The 13,068-nt window shown below is 36.7% G+C and overlaps 1 protein-coding gene across 1 annotated transcript in view; it reads right to left on the bottom strand.

Moving 5' to 3' along the window:
* Nucleotides 1-13,068, bottom strand: part of LOC126252108 (teneurin-a) — a 352,713-nt gene that overhangs the window by 122,107 nt on the left and 217,538 nt on the right. The window contains exon 12 of the mRNA XM_049952972.1: nucleotides 2,257-2,376. Within this exon, the coding sequence (XP_049808929.1) occupies nucleotides 2,257-2,376 (120 nt within the window). The remainder of the gene's footprint in view (nucleotides 1-2,256; nucleotides 2,377-13,068) is intronic.

Raw genomic sequence — 13,068 nt, 5'->3', positions numbered from 1 at the left:
TGGTTAAACCTGGTGCATTAGTGGGATGATTGCCTCAATGTTCACAGTGATTTTGCCTAATTGGCATACCAATTCTGCACTTTATAGCCTTCAAATGGGAACTTTTTGATAACCCATTATATTTCATAATATTTTGAATGAGTGGCGAAGCTTGAACAATGACATGTTTGCAGACACAAGATGAATGACTGACCATATCTGTATCCTGACCCTAATGTGGGACAAAATTTGGAGTATAGAGATTTGGAGAAAATGTACAAGTGTCATGACACCTCTAAAATACCATTAGAGAGAAAACAATGTGAAAAATTTATCTCATTTGTCGTGTGAACACTGATTCTACCTAGGTCACCATGTACTTCAACCAGAAATAGTGTGCATCTTAATGGTATGTTTTTTAATTTCAATGCAAGTTGACAATTTCATTTTTGTGTGCAATTTTTGAAAACAGATGTAGTGGTCTTACTGGGGGGGCTCGAAGCATAATATGTTTTTGAGTTTTTGCTGACCTGAGGGAGCTGTGTCAAACCTTTCTGCAACAGAATAAGAAAAAGGCCTCCACTACAGCAGAATGGAAGAGTTGAAATGCAATTTTTTTTAAATATCTGGTATTGTGGTTGTGGGCATATAACATTAAAGAGTAAAGCTATGCATGAGCTGCTTGGTCTTTGAAGAGATCACTGAAAGAATTATTGCTACCAATTGCATATTATATCCTTACTGTTCATTTACCACAACAAATACTTTTTTCACTATAGCTGCATGACCTCAAAAGCTTATGCATTATGAAATCATGAGAATAATGAAGAAATATGCTACCATTTTTGATTGGAGGATAATTCAAAGAGAGATACTTCTGAGATCAAAGCAGGTTAACTGCTTTGTCAGTTATCTTTATGATTCTACAAGTATTTACACCACAGTGTATTATCATGCCAGAGATGCTATTTTATATTACATTAAACAAATCATTAAATTTTACAAGTTCCTCCCATTAAAAGTTGCTGTAGTATGATACTGTACATTTACTACACAACATCAATAACTTTATGCAGAAAATGTGCAGATCAGTTAAATGTCTGTAAGTTTAATTGCTTTATTACCTTGTTACAATTCATCTTTAAGAAACATCATGAATTTCTATAAGCTACAAACCAATATTTATTTTGTAATATGAGACTCCAATATGCATCATACAATTCATAACTGATATCTCATATGTATACTTAAGTTTTATGTTAGAATTATATCTTAAATACTGAGCAAAAAAGTACTGTTCAATATTCTCAAGGAAAGGTCTCAGTCGTGCATCAGAATATTTTAGATTTTCTCGGAGGAGGAGGAAGATGAGGAGAAGATTAGTGTTTAACATTCCATTGACAATAGGATGGAGGAGATCAGCCATGCCCTTTTGAAGGAACCATCCTGCCATTTGCCTTCAGCAATTTAGGGAAATAATGGAAAACCTAAATCAGGATGGTCAGATATGGGTTTGGATCAACATCTTCCCGAAACGCAAGTCCAGTGTGCTAACTACTGTGCTACCCTGCTCAGTAGTTTTCTTGTCTTCATTTTAATTGCTTATGAAGCAAACACTAATGTCAGCTTCCTGTAATAAGGGAAGGTTGAGCAGGAATTAGCAGCCTGAGGTAATTATAGCTTTGCAGATGGAGACAAGCATCACTGAAGAAGGATGGCAAACTAAAATTACCAGGATTTTTTCAAAGAAATCTTCTTCTTTTTCATTTTAGTTGAATTAAATATCACAGAAATGCTCAGTCTGGAAGTGGAGGTAGTAATTTTAACACAGCTACACATGAATGCAAGTCCAGTGCTTAACAGTACTCCATATTGCTTCATACAAAAGTTCAAGGGCATGGGCAGCTGATTTAAAAATGGGCAACGATCATGACAGTATCTGGGAACTGGCTCACACAGCTACAATAATTTATACAAGAAAGAGAAATGGGCACGATCTTGGTTATTTTAGAAGTGCTCTGTTGGAACATGTTGCCAACATTATCATATTTGATAAAAACATCAGTATTATATGCAGCTTCATTTTTAAATTTTTACGTACTACACACAAGAATAGTTATACACAATCATAATTTACATAACATTTTTATTTGTTTCCCTTTCAGTCAATAAAATATGATTAGTCCACAAAACATTCTCATAAATTATGCAAGTTTGTGTATGATAAAAATATGTTGTTATTTGATGGGTAATAATGTGGATTCATTCGGTACTTACCAACCACCAGCTCTTGTAAGCGTAAATCCAAATCTAGAGTCACGATCAACACTGACTCTAATTCCAACTATCCCTAAACCTTGTGGTGTTACTACCTGTCCTCTCATGACAGAAACTCTCCTATTTGCAAGGGAGCAGAAAATAAATATATAAGCAAAACATAGAGGAGCACAAAATAATGTTAAAAATACAAAACAAACTAACTTTGATAATGAACTCTGAATGTTTTCTGTTACTGCTCTGATCATTTAAGGGATTAATACATAGCTTCCCACATACATAAACTGTTATTTACTCTGATAACAAGCTTTTCCTTTTACCATGTCACAGAACCTCACAATTTTGATGGCTGAAATGCCTCTGAAGTACAGCTTTCTTCCTAGTGTATTAAAACATGGTTGAGTATAACCTTATATGCAACAAACAGAACTTTTAGCACTTTATATTGTTATCTGTTTTCTCAGCAACTACCAACTGGTACAAATAACTAAGATAATAACTATTTAATATGTTTCAAAAGTTGATTTTCATGTCAGTAAACTCACCAGTTTCATACCATAGAATCTGGAAACAAGTCTAGATAAAAATCGAATGTAGAAGGGCATGCTGCACAAACACAAAATGAGTACAGACACATTTACCTCACATTTATGTTTAGACAAACGTGTCTATTACTTCACAGTAACAATTATTAGTTTCTTTATTCTCTCTCTGAAATAACATCTTAGATGCTAATAAATGTGATATTCATAATCCAAACTGCTGATACAAATGAACAACTACTAAAATAAGTTACAAATAATATTAGAAATAAAAATGCATGTCTATGCTGTATGCAATTTAAAAAGAGAACCTGGGATAGGAGCAAGATCATCAGAGTTAACAAACAAGAATAATGTACACATTTTGCCACCCTACACTACTGCTTTTAATGTTTAAAGATTGGAACTTGCTCCCTAATCCATATGTGGATCTAACCATTCAACTGGTTTAATTAAGCATATTTCTCCACCTTCTCCTTCCACAGTTTTCTCATCCCATCTTTCACCAAGTCTCAAGTTGGGGACTGAACCTCTCAACACGAACTTGGTTATCGCCAACCATCTTGTTTCAACTTAGTTTCTTTCCTCTCCACAATTCTGTTCCACAGTTTCTGTATCCTTACTTTTTCTGATTCCCTTCCACTCTAAATTTCTGTCATCTTCTACTTTCCTTTTTTGATACCTCATACATTACATGTTTATGTAGATTTACTTTATTTCATTTCTCAGCTTTCCATCAAAGCATCTGTGACTTATTCCTAAATATTACGTTTATTTTGTCACCTATCTATTGCTTTATGTTCAGTATTAGTGATCTGAACTTTAAATCTTCATTATTATAGCTTTTGTTATTACCATCTCTTTATCTAGCATTTGAAGTGACTCCTTCATCTATGCTAGTTTCTGTAACTTCTTTCTGGCACCTCCTTGGCTTTCATTCCTATGAAGATATTCTTTGTAATCAAAAAGCATGAGGTACTTGTTTTCTCTGTCAGTGCGTCAGTCAAAATGCCTTTGGTTCTTCCAGTCAGTAAGCTGTTGTCTAGTATAAAATAAAGACACAGACAATCAATATAGCACTAATTTGTATAATGTATTTTGAAGATCTGTGCAGAGTGGACAGATATCCGAATTTCCATTGTGTTAGCCACTGACACTGTAAGCTGTGTGCATAATTAAAATAGGATAAATGCGATAACCAGCTACACATTTAGTCCTCAATTAGAATCTGATGTTTGCTAGCACTATACACTTGGCTAGTTTCATTCATATCTTACTCTGTATTTTTCAAAGAAATGTATTATCATTACAATAAATAACTTTATATAGATAGTTATGAACTAATCGTTTCCTACCAATGGAAAACAGGTATTAATTCTAGATTTTATTTGATGCTATTATTTCTTCAATGACAGATTATTCAATTTCTTTTTCTCCTATTTTTCTATTTATCATCATTACATTAATCTAAAATTCAGGATGGAAGCCATAAAGAAAAATGAGGAAAGTCAAACCCACCTGTAACTAACTGATGTATAACATAAAAAACACTTAACAGAACCATAATTTGTCGAGATATTGAGATACCACTTTTATTCTAGTGCATATTATTACACACACAACCACAAAAAAACCACTCCACAGATAGGTGTATGGTGTGTTTCAATGAATGTGTGTGTTTACTGAAAAGTACAAATGGAATGAAGTGGTAGCTCAACACCTTTCAGTCTCTGTGCCGTTGTGTGTTTCTATGTGCCATGCAGCAATCAGCTACTGACGAGATGATGATTTACCTCAAATCAGTTTACTGGAGTTAGAGTATTTAATTCTGAAATCTGTTGTATGACATTAATGCAAAGAAGGGTAGTTAAACATTACATACAGCCTGTTTTTACACAGCTCTTAAGCACCCTTAACAGTCTTATGCACCCTCAAAATACATTATATGCTTCCAGAATTAATATTTGTGTGTAACTACCATGAACAGACACAAGTTTCTTTACTGACATGATGATAAAAATTATGTCAACTGACTCGGGTGTCATAACTTCACATAAGTTCAGAACTGATATAATTTGGTCTTTCCATGAAAACGAGTAATATTGGTAGTGTCACAAACAAACTTTAACAACTGTAAAACATCATTAAATGGATTTACGATCCAAAATGTTATGTGATCAGGTCAGTAACTTCAAACATTCAGAAAATTTAGTGTCTCAATACTTTAGAAGCTAGTATTATCCGTAATAATAAGGAGAGATATCTGCAGTAGACTACTCGCTATAAAAATTGATACTATTCACTCCTATGACAAATTTGGCCATGTTAAGTCCACCATGACATTTACTTTGAATTATCATCATCTCCATTGTTAATATTTTGTATTTAACTTTATAGTGAACATAACTGCACAAATCTCTCATATAATATATAACCTATTATCATGCATTTGCAATAATGACAAAAACAGATGAAAAATAATTTATAAAAGAGAGAAAGATAAAAAGCAATTAAAAAATCTAAAATAGTGCATTTGTGCAACACACAAAGGTAAAAGGAAAGTAACATTAAGACAAATATAGCATAAAATGGATCACACAAAACATTTTTAAATTAACATATATTTGTAATTTTAACTACTTCATAATAAGGTATAATTGAAAAATTTTCCAGACACATAACACTGGCTGCTTTAGCCATGACAGGAGAAAAACAATTTTAACTGCTAAATTTCCTTTTGAGAATGTAAAACTCAAACACCTATTTTTGCACTTTTAGAGCTGGAAAGCAACAAGACTCATAAGTGACAGACTTATTACACAGTGAAAGCATATGTAACTTAGCTCATGCAGCTTTGAACAAGAGAAATGTGAATTTGTATGGGAATAAAGATAAGAGAACAATGTCTACACTGACACAATGAGAGTATTATGAAAGCAAATCTGTCATCAAAGTTACAATAAGAAATTTACTGTGTTGCTGTTAATCAAAGATAAAAATGATTGTATAATCAATAGCCACCACATAGTTATTAGGATTAAATAACTGATTAAGGATGAATAGGAGGAAAGATCAGTGTTTAATGTCCCATTGACAACGAGGTCAATTAGAGACAGGCACGGTGGATGAACAGTAAGAAGACAAAGAAAATACTGCTCTGAGGTGAACAAATAACTTCACAGTATTTTCAGTTAAATAGCTACAAAACAATTAACTGGATATACTATGGATAAGGCACAACCGCCGGCCGGAGTGGCCGTGTGGTTCTGGGCGCTACAGTCTGGAGCCGAGCGACCGCTACGGTTGCAGGTTCGAATCCTGCCTCGGGCATGGATGTGTGTGATGTCCTTAGGTTAGTTAGGTTTAATTAGTTCTAAGTTCTAGGCGACTGATGACCTCAGAAGTTAAGTCGCATAGTGCTCAGAGCCATTTGAGCCAAGGGACAACCTTGATGAACACACAAATTTCACTACAATAGGTTAGCAGATCTATGCAAAAACACAAAGAATTGTCAAAATGGCACTTAGAAGATGGAACAATGCAAGAATAATAAGAACTGTAAACACAATGATAAAGGAACTGCTGCAGGATAGAAGACACACAAAAAATGCATGACATGTGACTACATGAAAATAAATTAAAATAATTTTGAAGCAAAAGTGGGTAATGGGTAAAGAAGAATGTACAAGAGGGGACTGCATCAAAGGGGCAAAAGAGAGACAAAAGAGGAAAAAACATAGGAGGGTAATACCAGAGGAGGAAGCAGGGCTTATTTCAAGGAGTCACCTAGTGCAGAAATCTATTCATAATAACAACAGTCTCCCAAATTCTGTTTTACCACATTTTATTATCCAAACTGCATGATGGATTTAAAAAGATACTTTACTGTGACACTGCACTTCTAAATGCTATTATACGTAACATTCATCCCGATATATAATAAATGAAAACTGGCCTGGCCATAATTTTGTAATAAAATCTGAGACAAGCACAATATACAGGGTGGTACAAAAAGGTATGGCCAAACTTTCAGGAAACATTCCTCACACACAAATAAAGAAAAGATGTTATGTGGACATGTGTCCGGAAACGCTTAATTTCCATGTTAAAGCTCATTTTAGTTTCGTCAGTATGTACTGTACTTCCTCGATTCACCACCAGTTGGCCCAATTGAAGGAAGGTAATGTTGACTTCAGTGCTTGTGTTGACATGCAACTCATTGCTCTACAGTACTAGCATTAAGCACATCAGTACGTAGCATCAACAGGTTAGTGTTCATCACAAACATGGTTTTGCAGTCAGTGCAATGTTTACAAATGCGGAGTTGGCAGATGCCCATTTGATGTATGGATTAGCACGCGGCAATAGCCATGGCGTGGTACATTTGTATCGAGACAGATTTCCAGAATGAAGGTGTCCCGACAGGAAGACGTTCGAAGCAATTGATCAGCGTCTTAGGGAGCACGGAACATTCCAGCCTATGACTCGCAACTGGGGAAGACCTAGAACAACGAGGACACCTGCAATGGACGAGGCAATTCTTCGTGCAGTTGACGATAACCCTAATGTCAGCGTCAGAGAAGTTGCTGCTGTACAAGGTAACGTTGACCACGTCACTGTATGGAGAGTGCTACGGGAGAACCAGTTGTTTCCGTACCATGTACAGTGTGTGCAGGCACTATCAGCAGCTGATTGGCCTCCACGGGTACACTTCAGCAATGGTTCATCCAACAATGTGTCAATCCTCATTTCAGTGCAAATGTTCTCTTTACAGATGAGGCTTCATTCCAACGTGATCAAATTGTAAATTTTCACAATCAACATGTGTGGGCTGACGAGAATCCGCACGCAATTGTGCAATCATGTCATCAACACAGATTTTCTGTGAACATTTGGGCAGGCATTGTTGGTGATGTCTTGATTGGGCCCCATGTTCTTCCACCTACGCCCAATGGAGCACGTTATCATGATTTCATACGGGATACTCTACCTGTGCTGCTAGAACATGTGCCTTTACAAGTACGACACAACATGTGGTTCATGCACGATGGAGCTCCTGCACATTTCAGTCGAAGTGTTCGTATGCTTCTCAACAACAGATTTGGTGACCGATGGATTGGTAGAGGCGGACCAATTCCATGGCCTCCATGCTCTCCTGACCTCACCCCTCTTGACTTTCATTTATGGGGGCATTTGAAAGCTCTTGTCAACGCAACCCCGGTACCAAATGTAGACTCTTCGTGCTCGTATTGTGGACGGCTGTGATACAATACGCCATTCTCCAGGGCTGCATCAGCGCATCAGGGAATCCATGCAACAGAGGGTGGATGCATGTATCCTCACTAACGGAGGACATTTTGAACATTTCCTGTAACAAAGTGTTTGAAGTCGCGCTGGTACGTTCTGTTGCTGTGTGTTTCCATTCCATGATTAATGTGATTTGAAGAGAAGTAATAAAATGAGCTCTATCATGGAAAGTAAGTGTTTCAAGACACATGGCCACATAACATATTTTCTTTCTTTGTGTGTGAGGAATGTTTCCTGAAAGTTAGGTCGTACCTTTTTGTAACACCCTGTATACTACATTTTGCAGGAAGTGCATTATTGGACCTACGTTGATACTGCTGTTGTTATATATATGATATCCATTATAAACCACAGTTGTTGGTAACCTGAATGCTACTTTTTACAGCTGCTCAACAAACCTGTAACTAAATGATTTCCTTCAAAATTACTTAAATGGTTTTCAAAAGTGTAGCTGAAGCCTCTTTTAAACTTACTCTTTTATCTAATCTTAAGTTAAGCATACTTTCTATTCTGAAACAAATTTATAATCTGAAATCATAAAATTGTAGTTGCACTTCCCATTACTGATTTAGTTTTAATACACCAATAATCAACAGTGCATTTCATACTTCGATAATGGTGATAAAGGGTAAAAAAATAAGGATGGCATCACATATACTAAATTATGTACACTGACGGATATCACATGGTTATAAACATGGGACTCCTACACTATTTAACAAAATAATAATAATAATAATAATAATAATAATAATAATAATTACAGCAAATTACTGGGAAAATATCCTGCATTACAGAATTTTCCAAGACTCTTAAAAATGTTTTTCTCCTGTCAAAATAATTGTGTTGAATTGGTATCACATTTTACACTTGCAGCCTGATCTTGTAGCATAAAGATACTGTAGTATTATGAAGAGAACTATCACAAAACTCATTTCACTGAACACAAATAGCAAATTTTAAAGTATCCTTCAAGTTTGTACTCTATGTACCATAACCTGTGGTGGCTCACCTCAGATCCTGAAACACTTACTTTTTTTTTCTGTGGACCACTCATGTTATAAAGGAGGTTATGTAAAAATTATATGAATAATCACTATAATTTCCCATCACCTGTGGGCACACATGGAAAATACAGAAATATAACATCTGGAAATTTTTTACTGTTTTATCTTCTAGAAGCTTCAGATGTGCAGCTCCATGGTGGCAGCATTTGTGAGAAAAAATCTTGGTGAATCATGTTGGTTAAGATTATTTTGTCTCGATTAAATGCATTGTACCAATGTTATATCGACACAGATTATGCAAAGTGTATTAGAATTTCAGAATTAATCTAGTACAAACAAGGATGTATTACTGATAATATATGAATGTTTAAAACTGGACTTACAATTCTCTTACACTGTGGGACATTCATATCAAAGCAAAGCAATCCCATAACCTAACTGTTTCCCACGTTCTTATCCTGCCATCATTTTGGTCCTGTCGTATTTTTTTATAGGCATAAATTTCTGCCTTTAATTTATACTTCTGTGAAATATGAAAGTTAATACAGTTTTTGCATAGGAAACATTGTTTGGGCATGTTTTTAAGGAAAAGAACTTGCTAAATATAGGCTTGAACTGTGTGTCATGATAATGGGCCAGTACATTACTAACTGAAACAACCAAAAGAACACCCAGCAGTTATTAATACTGCTACAAGCTATGGTGCACGTAATAGTTAGCATCACTGTTTGATGCGCCGTGGGTTGCTGTTTCAAGCCTAACCACCATGAATTATTTGTTATTTCATTTTATTGTTTCTGGACTGTTCTTACAAGATCTTATATTTGTAACGTTTGTGCAAATAACAGCATTTATTTGATGGTTGTATAAATAATGCAGTGACACATGCGCATATTTTCAAAAGATCGTGCGTGCAGCAGTGCTATGTCATCTGCAGAGGGTGCCTCAGACGTGTGTGTGTGTCAGAGCCTACCATGGGCCCCTGTCTATTTAAGGCTAGCTGAGCTACACTGGTCTCAGTTCTCTATGTGTATTGCTATAGCTCTTTGCATACATTATTGGTTCCTGCTGAATGTTACTAAAATACTGTGTTCAAGTTGTTAATGATTCTGTTTAATAAAGTTGTGTTATGTTGGTTGCAGTAAAAAACGTGCTTTTAGTTCTAAGTGTTGTACTTCAATGACAACCTTGCCATTGGATTTGCACTTGATTGTGGTTTCCATGCACATTGCATGGTGGAGAAGACAGGTACTTTGAAACATCTGCATCACCATAGCTCTAGTTAGGCAACATAAAAGCCTTTGTCTACATGGGCACAAATCAAAATACAAATAGTACATCATTCCTAAGATCTATATATTCAGGAGGCAAATGGTTCCCAAAACAGCAGTAAGTCAGCTGCTTATCTGGCATCCATCAGTATTTCCTGGGGACACTTGTCAGTACCTGACAAAATGGCTGAAGGGATTCGATTGAGTTATCAAATAGAACAGATAGGATGACATGTCATGTAAATGTGTGTTTTGAGAACAACAAAGAGAAACTCAATAATGGGACAAATTCCAGGCATAGTGGAAGAACAACTGAACAGTTACAATGCCAAAGAGAAACAACACAGTGATACATACAGAATGTACTGGCCCTATGCCACATCATGTATTTTAACATGACACAAGCTGTTAAAATATCACAACTAATGAAATAAGTTACAGAAAATATGTATCAAACTCTTTTGGGAAAGGATGTCACAATGGCAGAGGAATTCATCAAGTGATGTCAGTGAATTGAGGAAATGTTAACACAAAATAGAATGATAAAAAAGTCTGACTGACTGCTGAATGGGGTCCCTATGGCAGTTGTGGAAGACCACCATGACCTCGCCTCTCTCATACATCAGATTGAAAGAGAACTGCTGTCAGAAATGTCAGACCAAGTACGTAAGATACAAGGGGTGTTTGAAAAGCCGTGTAAAAATAAAAACTACTTAATGTTTGGGGTAAATCTTTTTTATTTTTTGGCATAGTCTCCTTTTAGACTTATACACTTCATCCAATGCTGTTCTAATTTGTTGATCCCTTCTGAATAATAGGAATTGTCCAAGTTGAAAAATAGCTATTAGTTGCTGCAATCACCTCCTCATTTGAATAAAATCTTTGTCCCGCCAGCCATTTCTTCAAATTTGGGAACAAATAGTAGTCTGATGAAGCCAAGTCTGGAGAAAAGGGTGGATGTGAAATGAGTTGGAATCCTATTTCCATTAATTTTGCGACCCCAACTGCTGAGGTGTGTGCCGGTGCACTGTCATCATGGAAAAGGACTTTTTTGCAGTCCAATTGCTGGCGTTTTTCTTGCAGCTCGGTTTTCAAACGGTCCAACAACAATGAATAATATGCACCTGTAATAGTTTGACCCTTTGCCAGACAGTCGATGAGGATCATCTCTAGCAAATCCCAAAAGACAGTCGCCATAACCTTTCCGGCCGAAGGAGTGGTCTTCGCCTTTTTTGGTGCAGATTCTCCCTTGGTAACACATTGTTTAGATTGTTGTTTGGTCTTTGGAGTATAGCAATGTATCCACGTTTCATCCGCAGTGACGAAATGACACTTAAAGACCTGTGGGTTCTTCCTCAACAACTGCAAACCATCCTTGCAACACTTCACATGATACTGTTTTTGGTCAAGCGTGAGCAATCGTGGAACCCATCTTGCGGATAGCTTTCCTATGTCCAACCGTTTACGCAAAATATTATGTGCCTGTTCATTAGAGATGCCCACAGCAATAGCAATCTCACGCACCTTAACTCTTCTGTCATCCATCACCATATCATGGATTTTATCAACTATTTCTGGGGTCGTAACCTTCACAGGGTGTCCAGAAAATTCAGCATCACTTGTGCCCATATGGCCACTCCGAAAATTTTGAAACCACTTATAAACTGTTCTAATCAAAGGTGCAGAGTCACTGTAATGTTTATCAAGCTTCTCTTTAGTCTCCTGAGGCGTTTTGCCTTTCATAAAGTAATGTTTAATCACCACACGAAATTCTTTTTCATCCAGTTTTTGATAATCACTCGACTTCCTTGATTCACACGATGCTAAACATGATCTTGAGATGTGCCGGTGGTGCCATCTCTCGGACTTTGCACGGACTTTTCAAACACCCCTCGTATAGCAGCCTTTAATGTCGACCCAATACGTCGGGGGGTAATATAGAATGTTGATAAAGCTCAGTGTTGGTCTTTAGCACCACTCTCTACCACCAGCCAAATGAGCCAGTAAAACTGGAATTGGCCAATTCACACTATGCTCCCACCATCAAACCAGTGCCTGACTGAGGCAAGTAAAACAAGCTTCTCCACCAAATCAAATGCCCCTCAGAGGAACAGACGTTTGGAGGACAGAGGGCAATATGCTGGTCTGTTTTCACTGTAGATGCCCTGGACACATAGTGCACCATTCTAGAGAAAGAAGATGAGTGTCTGATGACTATTATGCCACAAGACATCAGTCATCACAATAATCCTGTTCATGTCAGTCAACTGCAGATGATTATTGTCAACCTGTGCACCAAAGAACATTGGCATACCTGGATGAGGTTGCTTCTCCACACACCATGGCCATTCCCTGTCACATATTAGCTGCTTACCAAGCCACCAAATACAGGAAAACTATGGGAGGTGACTATCAATGGAGGTAAGGCTGCCACAGATGAAAATCCTCTATGGACAACAGTTACAAGTATGACAAGAAGTCTGATCAACATCATCACTGATGGCCAACCAGTCCAGGCACTACTTGATTCAGGCACTTCTTTTTGTGTAATAATGGATGCCTAGCAACTTCAGTTAAAGAAGACAATACAAAAGCGATTGTGCTGAAAGTCAGAAATGGGAAGCACGAGATGCCCAGCTGATAGGAACATGTGTTGCAAGAATAGCTATCAATGATAGATCACAG

Source organism: Schistocerca nitens, chromosome 4, assembly GCF_023898315.1.
Source record: "Schistocerca nitens isolate TAMUIC-IGC-003100 chromosome 4, iqSchNite1.1, whole genome shotgun sequence".
In the NCBI taxonomy this organism is placed as follows: domain Eukaryota; kingdom Metazoa; phylum Arthropoda; class Insecta; order Orthoptera; family Acrididae; genus Schistocerca; species Schistocerca nitens.
Note: the sequence above shows the minus strand (reverse complement) of the source record. Positions and strands in the feature narration are given on the sequence as shown.